The 16,347-nt window shown below is 34.2% G+C and overlaps 1 protein-coding gene across 2 annotated transcripts in view; it reads right to left on the minus strand.

Annotated features, from left to right (window-relative positions):
- Nucleotides 1-1,598: 1,598 nt before the first annotated feature.
- Nucleotides 1,599-16,347, minus strand: part of LOC132756719 (TBC1 domain family member 1-like) — a 40,329-nt gene continuing 25,580 nt past the window's right edge. The window contains exons 11-18 of one of the 2 annotated variants that reach the window (XM_060747851.1): nucleotides 12,277-12,321; nucleotides 10,521-10,682; nucleotides 7,144-7,299; nucleotides 6,634-6,785; nucleotides 5,822-5,914; nucleotides 4,930-5,089; nucleotides 4,247-4,416; nucleotides 1,599-3,033 (exon numbers count right to left, since the gene is read on the minus strand). In XM_060747851.1, the coding sequence (XP_060603834.1) occupies nucleotides 2,491-3,033; nucleotides 4,247-4,416; nucleotides 4,930-5,089; nucleotides 5,822-5,914; nucleotides 6,634-6,785; nucleotides 7,144-7,299; nucleotides 10,521-10,682; nucleotides 12,277-12,321 (1,481 nt within the window). In that variant the 3' untranslated portion in view covers nucleotides 1,599-2,490. The remainder of the gene's footprint in view (nucleotides 3,034-4,246; nucleotides 4,417-4,929; nucleotides 5,090-5,821; nucleotides 5,915-6,633; nucleotides 6,786-7,143; nucleotides 7,300-10,520; nucleotides 10,683-12,276; nucleotides 12,322-16,347) is intronic. The other variant, XM_060747852.1, reaches the window with a different exon arrangement.

The raw sequence follows: 16,347 nt of genomic DNA on the forward strand, positions 1-16,347 counted from the left end.
TGAATTATCATCCATGTAAAAGAATTATGTACTGAAAAAAAGTAAAATGAATTACTTAGTTGTGAATGTAAACTTACTCAAAACAACATGTTTGTTCACAGCTGCAAAAGTGAGCATTCAAGTAATTGCTTGTCGAGGGTCATAATAAAAACAAGAGGGTCATGATGGCCCTGAGGTCGCTCACCTGTATCAAGGCCCCCGGAGCGGGGCCAGTTTAAACCCCAGGGCTTTTATTTGAACAAACTTGAAAGACACTCGTTAGAAGATGTTTCACGATGTTAAGTTTGTTAAATTTTTACTACACACATATAATGAAAAACAATGATCTCCCCCATCCCCCTCCAGCAGGGCCAATTTTCACCCGAGGGCTTATATTTGAACAAACTTGGTAGACACCCATAAGAAGATGTTTCATGCTTAATATCTAAACTCTAGCTATTTGGGTTTTTTCAAAGAAGATTTTTTAATTTTTTGCTATACACATATAAGGAAAATCAATGACCCCTGGGGCAGGGCCAATTTTGACCCAAGGGCTTTTATTTGAACAAACTTAGTAGACACCCATTAGAACATGTTTCATGCTAAATATCTTAGCTCTAGCTCTTTGAGTTCTTTAAAAGAAGATTTTTTAAGTTTTTACTATATGCATATAGGGAAAATCAATGACCCCCTTGGGAGGGGCCAATTTTGACCCCAGGGCTTATATTTGAACAAACTTGGTAGACACTCATTAGAAGATGTTTCATGCTGAATATCTTAGCTCTAGCTCTTTGGGTTCTTTAAAAGAAGATTTTTTAAGTTTTTACTATATGCATATAGGGAAAATCAATGACCCTCTGGGGCAAGGCCAATTTTGACCCCAGGGATTTTATTTGAACAAACTTGGTAGATACTCACTAGAAGATGTTTCATGCCAAATATCTAAGCTCTAGCTCTTGGGGTTTTTTAAAAGAAGATATTTAAAGTTTTTTCTTTCGGTTGCCATGGCAACCAGAGTTCTGCATGGAATTAAATTCTTTGAACAATTTTTAAAGGTGACCACCAAAGGAACATTCCTGTGAAGTTTGGATGAAATTGGCCCAGTGGTTTATGAGATGTCATTTAAAGTAAAAGTTTACGGATGGAAGCCGGACGAAAAGCGATCACAAAAGCTCACCCTGTCACTTTGTGACACTGGTGAGCTAACAAAAAAGGTATGTTTGCAAAACACGAATGGCTTTATAAATAAATTTTTGGTAATCATGAAATTTTTACCTTTAAGTAGGCTTCAAGATCATATTTCAGTAAGTCGAAATGATGTTGTTACTCTTGAGTACATTGTGCTAAAGTATGTAGCATCTAGCTTTTAAGAGGAAGCTGTTTTGGCCAAAGTTTGAACTTTTCCAGAGAAACTGGCTAAAAAGACATGACAAAACACGAGAGCACCACGCCTACCTCCAGTTCTGATGATTAATACAAGGGCATAAGGGTTGTGAGGGTAAAGTGCTAAATGTGTCTGCCTCTAAAGCCATGGATCATGGGTTCATCTGTTCCAGTGAGACTGGTGTTAAAACCCTGTTTTCTCATATAACACCTGTATTATTTTTTTTTGAAAGATGTTCAAAACTTTCTTCATAATCCAACTTACATATAATGTTTAAACTGATGCAAAGGCATAAAAATTATTAATTGTATAGGGGTAAACTAAGCTAGTTGTAAATGGCAGAAAAGTCAAGCATCATAAATACTGTACACAATTGTTACAATAATATAAATGCACCTTTCTGTTTAAAACATACTTATTTTACATATCACATTTATAAAATTGTCGGTAATTCAAAGTGTAATTTACAAAAAGAACCAGTGTTGTCTTGTATTGCATACAATATTTAGAAAATGTGAGTATAATCTGGAAGATAATGTAATGGGAAAAGTAGATAAATGGTCTTATGTCGGCACACAATTGACAGCCGTACATTTAAATTTAACACCTATTAAAAATATGAAATGAGTTTGAATTGTTGTTTTTTTTATGACAAGATTTACATTATGAACAGGTTATTTATAACATCGACTCAATTTTTTGCAAGTAAAAATAATGTTTGTTTTTTTTCCTTTTTTCGTCATAATTATGCATGTACTGTATGTAGGTATCTAGTACTTTAAGTACCTGATCTACTATGTTAATCAAACATAATGCTCTTACCAAAGTCTAACATTAACTAAATACATGACTTTCTAAAACTTTAGAGTATAACATAATATTGATATAAATCAATGAGGGAGAACAAAAAACTGCATCATTTTGTTCATTAAAGTATTGGCTGAATCAAGCAAATCAATGTTACCAATAAAGCAACATAATTTATAACAAAACAAAAGTGTCTTAAGAACAAAAATATTGGTAAGCAAACAAATGGACGCAATGATCATTAGGTTACAAATGTTTGTTTTTTTGGCTATTGGATGAACACAGACACCATTTTATGTACAATGTAACTATATTGTGTACTAACTATCTCTTTCAGGATGATAGCGCGCAGATTTTCTCTTATCATACGTCACAGTCTCTGAGCTCTGCACTTTTTCTATACTATCATTCTTTTTCGGTGTCCCATCATGCTCTGTTATTTTCCCATGAGTCTCAAACAACTTCCCATGATGCACTGGTGAGCAGGGCATGCTGGGAGTCAATGTAGGCAAGGTGATATCTAAATGAAGTTGCTCCGATTCGGGCACTAATTGTTTTAATTTACTAACTGCATTAAGTAATGCTGACCTCTCCAATTCTAACGTGCGTATATGAGATTTTAACTTGGCCTCCTGCATTTGAAAGTTATGAATCATAATCTCTAAACTTCTCTCATGACTGTGTGAATGCTGAAGTTTCTCAATTAACTCCATGTTTTGTTGTTTAAGGCTCTGATTGGCCTGTTCTAGTTTATCAAGAAGATCAGAATCTCCCCGCTGAGGAGAGTACATCATTTCCTCTTTAAGGACGTGATATTCCACCTCGTATGACTGTAACTGTTTAGATATATTCATGTCGAACACCTGTAATACAAGTACACACTGATTAATGCCCAGTTTCAAGGTAATTATACACTATGTCAAACTATAAAAGTAACAAAATCTCCTCAAGCAATTAATTTTACAATGTATACCCTTTAATGTCAAAAACAAAAAAGTACAAAATATACATACTTCAACACATTCTTCTTATGAAAACAAGTATCAAATAATGGATTAAAGTATATCAGGGTTGAAGTATATCAGTTGGTAAATCACTATAGCAACCATATTGATCTTAGAATGAACATAATAACAAACAAGACAAAATATGTCTGACATCCAAAACCACACTTAAAGCATTGCTCTATTACAAAACACATCAGGCCTAATTTTTTTCTCCAATGTTAATTATGATGTGAAAGGAACTGGAGTAAAATTTTTGAAAAGTTTCTTGTGCCATTTATTTCAATAGAAAGAGCATCAGAATTGCAATCCAAGCATTGCCGGTTTAGTCCTCGGGCATGGCAAAAATTTGTGGAGAAATTGAAAATGACAACTTAGTTATACAGGTAAGCTGCTGGTTAGGTAGACTAGATATGTAGATAAGACCAAAAATGTGTAATAAATGTTGTAAAAGCAACTTCAGTCACAACATGACATAAATATACGGCACAGAATAATTTACTTCCCCGAGATATCTGATTCTTAACATATAGTCAGTGGCCTTAAATCTAGGTCAAGGTCACCATTGCTTAACCTTCACCCTGCTGTTACTAAAAGAGATAAATCTTTGCCACCAGTATAGTGAAAGACCAGCCTGCACGTAGTCATCCACGTAGTCCAACCAGACTCTATACTATTGCCTGATCAACTTCAAATTCTTAATATCCCCAAAATTGATATGGAATTCACAAAATTAAAACTAGACAAGTCCATTTAAACAAATGCATCACTTTAAAGATTAAATTGTATCATAGTTTGGGGACTTTTCTATTGAAAATGTGTTAAGAGTTAAATCGTATACATATACATGCACAGTGCGTTAACTGGAGTGCAGGTATTAGTTACTCAAGAGCATGCCCATTGATTGGCTTATTTTTCTGGGGTTTACTTATTGTGACAACAGACAAAGGGAAAGCAATAGAAATATTTGTATTCAGATGCTTGTTCATTGGTTACGCCCCCTCGTACAAATAAGATAGCCTCGTGTTTCGATGCTCTTTCTACTTATCATAGAAAACAAATTTTTGTTCACCTGATTAATGACTCTCTCCATCTGTATCATACCCATCTCTGGTAGTGTTGTCTTAATAAACTCTACTACCGTCTCAAATGAACTGCACTGAATTATCAATTCTTTATGGTTGCCTAGCAACACCAAGGCAACCTTAAATACCACCTCTGGTCCTTGGATAAGTATTAGATCTGTAGAAACAATAAAACATTTTGCACTTTTGAGTGCCTTTATTTTCATAAAAACTGTCAAGACTTAAGTAATCATTCTTTGTCATTTAATAAAAATAGAAATTTACTGTTTCAACAAGTGTACATAATAAAATAAACATTTGTTGTTTTTCTTTCACCTCAAATTTTCTTAAAAAATCTTATGCCAACTTAGCCATATTCACAATATTTTCGTTGGACTTGTCTCAAATATAAACAAATCATAAACACGAAATAATGTAATAAATTATGTTTATGTTCCTAAAAATGTTCTATATCAACTTATAATACCATGGGTGAAAGTTGAAAATTTTAAAAATCCTGAAAATTTTAATGGGGGCAACGGAAATCTCAACGGATTTACGCGATTCACAAAAATGATCCTGGAGACTGGCTAAAATCCGGAACTTCCGGACTATTCCAGAAAACTTTCACCCATGTAATACTTATTCAGCAGTATTTAAAACTGAAAATTACAATGTATCTTATAATTACCAAATACTCTGGCAACAAATCCTAGAGGAAACTGTGAAGCAAACAGTGTGAGGAACCAGGGGGCAGCATACAGGGTCGGGGCTATCTCATGCATCTCAAAATGGTCGTACAGATCCTTGTAGTTGTCATGCAGAAGTCTTGTCAACTGGTACAGCTGAATCTGTAATAAATAAACAGATCTGTGAAAACCACACCCACATAAAAACATCAAAACCACACTCATATAACCATCCAAACCATGCCCATGTTAACATCCAAATCACACCAATATAACCATTAAAAACACACCCACATAAACATCAAAACCACAACCATATAACCTTTAAAATGACATCCATATAACCATCAAAACCACATCCATATAAAACATCAAAACCATGCCCCATATATCCATCAAAACAACACCCATAAAAACATCAAAACCACACCCATAAAAAACATCAAAACCATGCCCCATATAAATATCAAAATCACAAACCGATATAAACATCAAAACCACACACCCATATAAACATATAACATTGAAATCTGAAACTGTCTTTTAGGCAAGTAAAACAAACTGGCTTGACACCAATCTTTATTCTGAATACAAGAAAGCAAATCATATTAATGTTGTTAAGTCACATCTGTATTTTCTGTGCCATTTTATCATGATAGAAATAACAATCTAACATTTTGTTCAGACACAAGAACAATCTTTGGAACAACACACATATTGTCTAACAGACATGGGTAATGGATGTGTATTATACCAGTGTTAAAATTGGACAGCCAGTCAGTCAATTAGCATAAAACTGTAAACACTGGAAAGGTCCATTGTCAGCTGTGTTGTGTACTAATATATCTTGTCCATGCTATAAAACTATAATGTATAGGATATACAACACCATACCTGTAATGCTATCATATTAGGTCTGTATTGTTTGCGTAAACCAAGGTTAAACATCACATGCTTCCATGTCTCAAATGCAACCGTTTCCTCCATCTGTAAATATATAAAGGCATAATTTGTCTCAGAAATGATTAAAAAAGATTCCTTCTTCAGATAGGGCAAACATGAGTTTTATAATGTTTAGATAATGGTTTTGGAGCACCTTAAATGCTTACCACCTGAAGATAATAGTAGTGCTGAAAGTGAAATTATTAGTCTTAAAAGTAGCAAAATGTAAACAAAGTAGTATTTTGAATTTTATACAAATACTTAACCACTATAATTGTAATAATTACCAAAAAGTAAAAAAGATGTAAGAGTAGTTTAGGGCAGCAAACCAAATGCCCCACTGAATTGATCTTTTGAAAGATAACAAAAAGTCTCTTGACGAAAACTGTGACATGAACTCTATTAGTGGACAAATACCCTTCAATCAAAATAGCAACCTAACCAAAAGCCCCTCCATAGGTTGACAAAAACCCCTTGACTAAAAATAGCAAAATGATCAAAATCCCCCTTATCAGGTGGACAGAAGTCTGTCAATTGAAAAAGTTGATGGTATTAAAATGGTGGGGTTACTATTCATAATTCTGTAAATGCTTGAAAAATATTGGACTCTCTGACATAAAAAATTGGTGGTTCACTAAGTGTCAAGCATTCATAACAATAAAACTAACACAAATATGTTTAAATTTAACAAACATGGAAACCCCTTAACAATAACATCTAAAACAAGTGTCTGTCTGAACATGTGAAAACACAGGTATACATACATGCATGAGAAGAATTCCTGCCACAAAGCTGAGACCCTGACAATAACCAACATCTGAATCCATCAAACTGTATGCCTTCAATAGGTTAAACAGAGCTAACTGACCACTGCCCAGTTGCATAGAAAAATAAGGATGTCCAGGAAATGTTCTTCCTGAAAAAAAAAATGTCCCATGTAAATTATCAAAAATAATACTCTTTACTAATTTTTAACTTTCTCTTATGATCATAACAACTACTTTATGTCATAAAGAAGTCATGTTATGCAAAAGCACATAACAGCATAGTATTCACATAATTCAGCATCTAGGCCTATAAATTATTTCCAATTTACGGGCAATTTATAGCAATGATATTATCAGGGAAATATCAACATCCATTTAATAAAAATGTCATGATTTTTTTGTTATTTTGCAACATTATCAAATGTCAATAACGCTCATAAAATATTAATCATTTCCTGGTGTCAACTGCCAGTATTCAAATACAGACTCTGCAACATAAATTCCTACCTAAATCTATGAGTATAGCATGCTGGTGATTTGTTAGTTGTTTTAGAAGTTCATTGTAGTCAACTTGTGGTGTGTTCTCCTCTATGCTCGGGTACCGGAGACGATGCTGCTCCATAAGAAACTCCCATACTTCACCTCGTTTTGCTTGAGGTACTCCTGATAATATAGAATAATATATAATCAAAAACACAAGTTTTATATGCTTTTATATAATTACATCAATGAACAATCTTAATAAAATAAAACTAGAAATGTGTCCATAGGACACGGGTGCCCCCACCACGTCACTGTTCTGTCAATCTTATGACTCTAGGTCAAATATTTTTTGAAAACTAAAAATCTTTTTACTAAGTAAAGGGCAAGAACTTTACAAATACTGAATAAATCCCCAAGCAAACCCCAAAGTGAAAACTGCAAATTTATACTACTGTAAGTCAAGGGCAATAACTCTAACAAAACTGAAAAAATCCACATGCAAAGTCCCAGGTTCATAGCTTCACAGTGATGTGAATCATTATTCCTGTAATTTAGTGATGTTGATCATTATTCCTGTAAAATTGGTCAATTCTAACTCAAGCACTCAAGGAACAAATAACAACATAATGAAACAGTTTTTACTAAATCAAGGGAAATAACTCTACAAATACTGGATAAATCCACAAGCGAAACCCCAGGAGCAAAACTAAATATGCTGAGCAGCCTTTCCATAAGGTTTAATGACTCTATGTCAAATCGTTTTTGAGTAACATGCGACACAAGTTGAAAATTGCAAACATTTTCTAAGTCAAGGGCAATAACTCTAAAAATACTAAATAAATCCAGACGAAAATACCCAGGTGCACAACTACAGATGCTGATCAAATATTCCTGTAAAGTTTCATGACTCTATGTCAAATCTTTTTGAGTAACATGTGACACAAGTTGAAAATTGCAAAATTTTACTAAGTCAAGGGCGACAACTCTAAAAATACTAAATAAATCCAGACGAAAATACCCAGGTGCACAACTACACATGCTGATCAACATTCCTGTAAAGTTTCATGACTCTAGGTCAAATACTTTTTGAGTTACATGCAATACAAAGTTGAAAATTGCAAAATTTTACTAAGTCAAGGGCAATTACTCTAAAAATACTAAAAATATCGAGACGAAAATACCCAGGTGCACAACGACACATACTGATCAACATTCCTGTAAAGTTTCATGACTCTAGGTCAAATACTTTTTTGAGTTACATGCGACACAAGTTGAAAATTGCAAAATTTTACTAAGTCAAGGGCAATTACTCTAAAAATACTAAAAATATCCAGACGAAAATACCCAGGTGCACAACTACACATGCTGATCAACATTCCTGTAAAGTTTCATGACTCTAGGTCAAATACTTTTTGAGTTACATGCGACACAAGTTGAAAATTGCAAAATTTTACTTAGTCAAGGGCAATAACTCTAAAAATACTAAAAATATCCAGACGAAAATACCCAGGTGCACAACTACACATGCTGATCAACATTCCTGTAAAGTTTCATGACTCCAAGTCAATACTTTTTGAGTTACGTGCGACATAAAAACGAGAACGGACAGACGGACGGACGGAAGGACAGACGGACGGACGAGGGTAAATCTAAATGCCCGCCACTAATGTGGGGGCACAAAAATTCTTTTAGCAATAAATCAAGGTTAAAAATAAATATTTTGTTTTGCGCTTAATTGAGCTTAATTCTCTAATTTAAACCGTTTTTATTTATATCTACAAGCTGTATTAAATGAATCAAGAATTAGTTCAACATTTATTCAAACATGATTTTTTATAACAAAAAACTTTTGCCAAAGTAAACAATGTTGACTTCTACTTAAGGTTTTGGTAAGAATTTACAATATTAAAATTTTGAGAGCATAATAAACATTATTATAACTCAGTCTATGCGAAAGTCAATTTTTTTTTCAGGCCACAAGGACCGAGACCCTTAGGCTTATTTCCGGCCCGGATGATATTTTTCCGGCCCAGACATTTCAAGCATAAGTAAAAGTAAAAATGATTGTCTTTCTTTAAATTAGTGAGACCATCAATATAGAAACATAAGAAGATGCTGACCAATTGAAATAACTTAAGCAGGGTTCTCACTAGGATTTTCAAAGTAGGAGTCCTTGGACTCCCAAGCACAGAAAAGTAGGAGCACAGAGCACATTGAATAATTATGTTAAGCCATCTTTGCTGCACTTATGCAGTTGACAAATATGATGTATATTAGCAGAGTAAGCTAGGGATTGGAGAGTCGGAGTTTGAACAGAGAAAAAGCTTATTCAGGAAAATGGTAGTAAACTATATATATGTCCCAAATGGAAGACACTGTACTATAAAAGTGATTGAAAAGATTTGAAATATAGTTTCAAAAACCCTACATCATCAGACCATTATGCTGTTTCCTTCCAGATTCACTCCACACACCCCCCTCCCATAAGAAAATATTTATTGTATGTGACAAACACATACTTATAAATACCTCCATCTCAACTAATGTGAACAATATCTTTAGTAATTTTAATTCTTAAATTACATTTAAGTGTTATTACACACATTTTAACAAAACAAAGTTTCCTTTTGGTTACGATTTTTTTAATTATAAAAAGCGGCATCGCGAAAATATGTGACAATTGAAAATTTGTCTGTTTCCTGCAAAAACATTCACAATTCTACTTGTTGTTGATTTTGATTATATTAGATTAAATATTTTTTGATTATTATAAGATTGTTACTCATTGGCTATTTCAACAGGCATGATAAAACAAAATTTTCAAATCTGTAATTTACTGTACAGCAAAATTTACCGTTGTTGATGAAACTTTTTGAAGACAGAGTTGACTGGTTTTTATTTGACATGTACAAAAAAGATCTAAGGTTGGTCAATATCTTCTTTAAGAAATTCTTTGCATCACTGGGAATTTGTTATCAATCAGGTCATTGATATTTTTCACTTTTTGAAATTTTATTCGGACATGAGGACTGACGGAAAGAATTTTTTCTCGGACCGCACGAGTTTTATTCAGTCAGGTCCGAGGACCGACGGACTTTCGCACAGACTGATAACTACTTACTAACTGACTGGTTTATACAGAATTTATTTTAGTTTTGTGTAAAGCAGCTACAAGCTTATAGACACACTTCAATCTGTTCCTGGAACCAACCAGTACTGAGCAATGAGTGTAAAGTTTCTTGCTCAAGGAAACAACAATTTACCCCTGATGGGGTTTTGAACCCATGTGGCTAGCAATCATAAGATTACTAGTCTGACATGTTAACCACTCAGCAATGCCATCACTTTGATAATAACTAATGATTAAGACATAGTATTGAGTATGAATGTATTAAATTTACCTTGCTTAACACAGCTGAGAAGTTTTTCATACTCGACTTTGATCGTTGTTCTTCCAGGTCTATTCAACATCTCATCCCACAACCTCGTTACCTCCTTCAGGCACGGAGTTATCTCCACGTAATCCAGCTTCTGACGTTTTAAATCTGCCTCATCTTGACGTGCTGAAACATCAAAACACCACGCCATGACAAAACCAACATAATGCGTTTGCGACCAGCATGGATCCAGACCAGCCTGCGCAGGCTGGTCTGAATACATGCTGGTCGCAAACCCACTATGTTGGTTTGTCATGGCGCGGCTCAATTACAATCTTTAAGTTGTAAGAAAGTTTCTTTTGTTTAATTTCAACATCAAGGTCATCGGTTTATTATTTCAAAATATCTGAGACCAGATTCAGAAACTGTAATATAAATCATTGTCAGTAATCACAATAAAACTTTGAAGACAAACATATTCCAAGATTCTAAGCTTCTAATGGAAAATTGTAAAAGCCCTAATTTGACAAGTTTGTAAGAAATAATCTATATGGTCACCACTAAGAGAATAGCCTTTATAATCCGCTGGTGACATTATAAAAATAATATATTGTCTATATGTTATTTAAGCTATTAACTTTAGTCTGAAAATGGAGCAAAAACATCAACTCTGACATTATGATAAATATGTAAAGCATACAGTAAAGTAAGCAATTATCCAGGAATGCTATATATGTTATTAACTACACATGGGGTTTGACAAAAAGTTCAAGGTCGTTTGTGCTTTAACAGAATTCAAGCATATATAAATTTGTTAAACTAAATAAACATGAAATAATATACAATAAGATATTTTTATATGACACAAAAAATTGACAATATGACTATAAATGTGTCCATAGAACACTTATGCCCCCACTTCATTTGCTTTCACATTGGCATAATTACAAGCCTTGCGTTTTCCATAAAGGTCAAGTTATAAACATGTATATATAGAAACAGTTCCAAAAACCAATGAACTTCACAAACCTTCAAAAACTGGGGAAACTCCATGCTTTTATATGACAAGGATTTCACATCAATTGTCAAAGTGACCTTGACCGTATGACCTCAAGATAAATATAGGATATATTGGGCGTCTGCAATATCCCTACAAGTTTTACAGGCTTATGCTTCTTCCTTCTCAAGTTACTAACTGGACAAGGATTTTACATAATGTCACTGTGACCTTTGATCTTATGACTTTATTATCACTTAGGGGTCATCTATTGGCCATGATCAATTTCCCAACATAGTTTTAATTAAATTAGTTATTGATCAGACAAGCATTTTATATGAAGTGTCACTGTGACCTTGAATAAATAATGGTCATCTACTGGCCATGGGCAATGTCAATACCAAGTTTCAGTTACTTATTGGGCAAAAATTTTACATTAAGTATCACTGTGACCTTGACTTGTGACCTTATGACCTCATTACTTTAAAGGGTCAAATACTGACAGTGAAAAATGTCTCTACCAAAATATACACATACTCTCAAGTTCTGGATCAGAAGAGAACAAACAATAAATTACATTAAATGCTACAGTGGCCTTGACCTTTGACAATACTCTCCAATCATTTTAGGACAACAGGAAGTAAGTATAAACAGACCACCCCATCACAGTTGTGGTCACTCTTTAAGTGGGGGCATAAAAATGGGTGTGACTAAACCTAGGCTTGTTCTAAGCTAACAAATGGCATTCATATGGTACACACACACAACATTCGTGTGGGTTACCTTTAAACACAACTACTGATCTTGATCCAAACATCACAAAATATCCTACAATTATATGTATAGTATATATATTATAAAGCTAACTATAACCACATATGCCGCGTCACGACAAAACCAACATAGTGAGTTTGCGACCAGCATGGATCCAGACCAGCCTGCGCATCCGCTCAGTCTGATCAGGATCCATGCTGTCCGCTATCAGTTTCTCTACTTGTAAAATAGTTGGTAAGCGAACAGCATGGATCCTGATCAGACTGCGAGGATGAGCAGGCTGGTCTGGATCCATGCTGGTTGCAAACGCACTATGTTGATTTTGTCATGATGCGGCTCATTTAAGTAATGTAAATGTTATTACACAGATAAAATTTGATATACATAAATTTATTACAAACATATATAACATATAGAGAACACAAATAAACATAGAGAACACAAATAAACAAAGTATTCAATATTTGTAATTTTAAGCTGCCTGAAGATATACATTTTACTAAACAAGGGTGCCATAGTCACAAAATACGCCCGTATACGAAAGCTTTAGATGGAGATGGGGGCATTATGGATAAGTGTTATCTAGCAAGCAAGTTTTTATTCTTGGCACTGTGTTGTTAAATGAACCTTAAAACAAATCAGTAGGGAAGATATGCACAGGATGTGTGACCTTGACCTTGGTCGCAGGGACCTGAATTTTATGCACGGCACTCAGCCTCACAATGATGAACATTTGTGCCAAATCATATTGAAATCCCTCTATGCATGTAGAAGTTTTGCTCCAGACAAGCGTTTTTCTATGAGCTCTAACTGTGACCTTCACCTTTGACCTAGAGACTTGGTTCATGTGCAGGGCACTACGTCTCATGGTGGTGAACAATTCTATAAAGTAACATTAAAATTCCTCCATGCATGTAGAAAATATGCTCCGGACAACATCTGGATATTTAATCATCTCCATTGACCTTGACCTTGCAAATATTAACCTAAATTAAATGTGTCACACCTGTAGTCATGATAGTTACTATTTGTGCTACAATCCATCAATAAATGATGACTAAATGGTCCCTATACACATCTTCAAATTTTTATCTGAACTTTGACCTCTATGTGTAACATTGACTTTGGTCGCAGGGATCTGAATTTTGCGTGCGACACTCAGCCTCACAATGATGAACATTTGTGCCAAGTTATATTGAAATCTCCCTATAAATGTAGAAGTTTTGCTCCGGACAAGCGTTTTTCAATGAGCTCTAAGTGTGACCTTGACCTTTGACCTGGAAACCTTGATCATGCATGGAGCAATACATATCATGGTGGTGAACATTTCCATAAAGTATTATAAAAATTCTTCCATACATGTAGGAGATATGCTCCAGACAAAATCTGGATATTTCACCATCTTTAGTGACCTTGACCTTGTATATTGACCTTAATTATATGTATCACAGCCATAGTCTTGATAATGACCATTTGTGTTACAATCCCTCAATAAATGATGACTAAATGGTCCATATACACATCTTCATATTTTTATCTAAACTTTGACCTCTATGTGTGACCTTGACCTTGGCCGCAAGGACCTGAATCTTGCACGCGACACTCCGCCTCACAATGGTGAACATTTGTGCCAAGTAATATTGAAATCCCTCTATACATGTGGAAGTTTTGCTCCGGACAAGCATTTTTCAATGAGCTCCAAGTGTGACCTTGACCTTTGACCTAGAGACCTGGTTCATGTGCGCGACACTGCTCCTCATAGTGGTGAACATTTCTATGAAGTTTCATTAAAATCCCCCCATACATGTAGAAGATATGCTCCGGACAAAATTGGACGCCGCCCGCCCGCCAGGGGCGTTCCTACAATACGTCCCGTTTTTCAAACGGGCGTATAAAAAGACATGATATCAGGATGGTACATAATAGTAACTGTCCACATCTTAATTTAATACATATATAACTAAATATCTTTGGTGATCCAAAAACCTGCGTAACATACAAATATTCTTTATTTTCATAAAATAAATCAGTCTGCTCAAATCTGCTGGCAGATAACAAACAAATGCTCAGAATATACAATGTCATGATATTAAATCATCAGAAAATATTGTTATATTAACTTAGCAATTATCAAAACTTTGTATATTAAATTCACAGACCAGGCACCTAATGCCAGCATGTTGCAGTATATCCCTTGCACTCTCATCTACATAATACTTTAATTCCAGTTTTTGAAATATTACTACACAACATCAAACGTTTCTACCTCAGATATAGATATCATAAAATGTACATACAAGGTAACATATTGATGCCTCAAGTCTGTATAAACCATTGCCTTAATTGATTGAAACATTCACATTTGCCTCTGTAAGTTATATATACAAATAGCCCAACTAAATTTCTGTCTCATTATGTATTTATATACAATTATCCCAATTCAGGGAATACTCACACTTTGCTATAATCCTCCCATATAGAAGTTCATTTTATACCAAGTAAAACAACTAATGAAATGTTACATGGTCTACTGAATATAAAATCCCCCCCCCCCCCAACTTCTTATGTTCACATCACCATAAGATTTGTTTTAACTTTCACACAAAATATACATTGTAAATATGACTCCAAGTTGGAAAAAGTTACATGAATATTGCGCTGGCTTACAGTTGGATACAGCATGGGATATTATGGCTTAGAATCAAATATGACTCACTGATGTGACTCAGGAGTTGATACTAGTAACAAACAGGAAAAAGCTTGATATATGACTTGATATGATATGAAATAATTAAAGGAACTCCTCTGAGGTCCAAAAGGTTTATATAACATAAAATTTGAATTTCTGACATAAATCAGCTGGGGTTCTTAAAACAGAAAGACATGCAAATGATAATTAAGACATATACTCAAAAATAAATTGAAATTCGTATTTTTAGCTCCTCTTAGCCAGATTTAAGTGAAAAGCGTTTTGAAAGAATGACATAAATTAAAGTTTGACTCATTTACCATTTCTTTAAAGAAGTCATGGCAGAATATAAATGTAATACCTAGTTACTTTCACTATTATATAATCAAAGATATGAAAACATGGTGACGCAAAATGCTAATCGAGAAGGAAAATGAAGAAAGTTTTTGTGTGTGTATGCCATAAATCTTTTATCTTGCTACATTAAATATACAGAAGACAATCTGTGACCAGTGTTATTGATTAACCAGGCATTTTTCATGCTATTACAACTGTCTCAAGGCACATATGTTTAATTTTCTTCCTTTGAGAAAATGTCACAACACCACATTTCAATAAGCAAGGTTGAATTTTCACATTATTCCCTTCCGAAATGATATTCTTACAAACACAACAAGAGCTGTCGGTAGGACAGCATGCTCGACTATTCTTAGTGCTTGATAGTAAAAAAAATGCCTGATACAGTTACCTCCTCCTGTTTACAGGTTGTAAGTCATGATGGTGAAACAGTGTGCAAAGTTTCAAAAGCCATATGTCAATGGACTTTGAAAATATTTGAACTATTACAAAAACTTTAACGTAAATTCTAAGTCGAAAAAGGGGCATAATTCTGTCAAAATGCTTGATAGAGTTACCTCCTCCTGTTTACAGGTTGGGGTCATGATGATGTTGAACAAGTGTGCAAAGTTTCAAAAAGCCATATGTCAATGGACTTTGAAAATATTTTGAACTATTACAAAAAACTTTAACGTAAATTCTAAGTCGAAAAAGGGGCATAATTCTGTCAAAATGCTTAATAGATTTACCTCCTGCTGTCTACAGGTTGGGGTCATGATGTTGAACAAGTGTGCAAAGTTTCAAAGCCATATGTCAATGGACTTTGAAAATATTTGAACTATTACAAAAACTTTAACGTAAATTCTAAGTCGAAAAAGGGGCATAATTCTGTCAAAATGCTTGATAGAGTTACCTCCTCCTGTCTACAGGTTGGGGTCATGATGGTGAACAAGTGTGCAAAGTTTCAAAGCCATATGTCAAATGGACTTTGAAAATATTTGAACTATTACAAAACTTTAACGTAAATTCTAAGTCGAAAAAGGGGCATAATTCTG

The sequence above is a fragment of the Ruditapes philippinarum genome, unplaced genomic scaffold, assembly GCF_026571515.1.
Source record: "Ruditapes philippinarum isolate M1 unplaced genomic scaffold, ASM2657151v2 ctg203_1_1_1_1, whole genome shotgun sequence".
Lineage (NCBI taxonomy): Eukaryota > Metazoa > Mollusca > Bivalvia > Venerida > Veneridae > Ruditapes > Ruditapes philippinarum.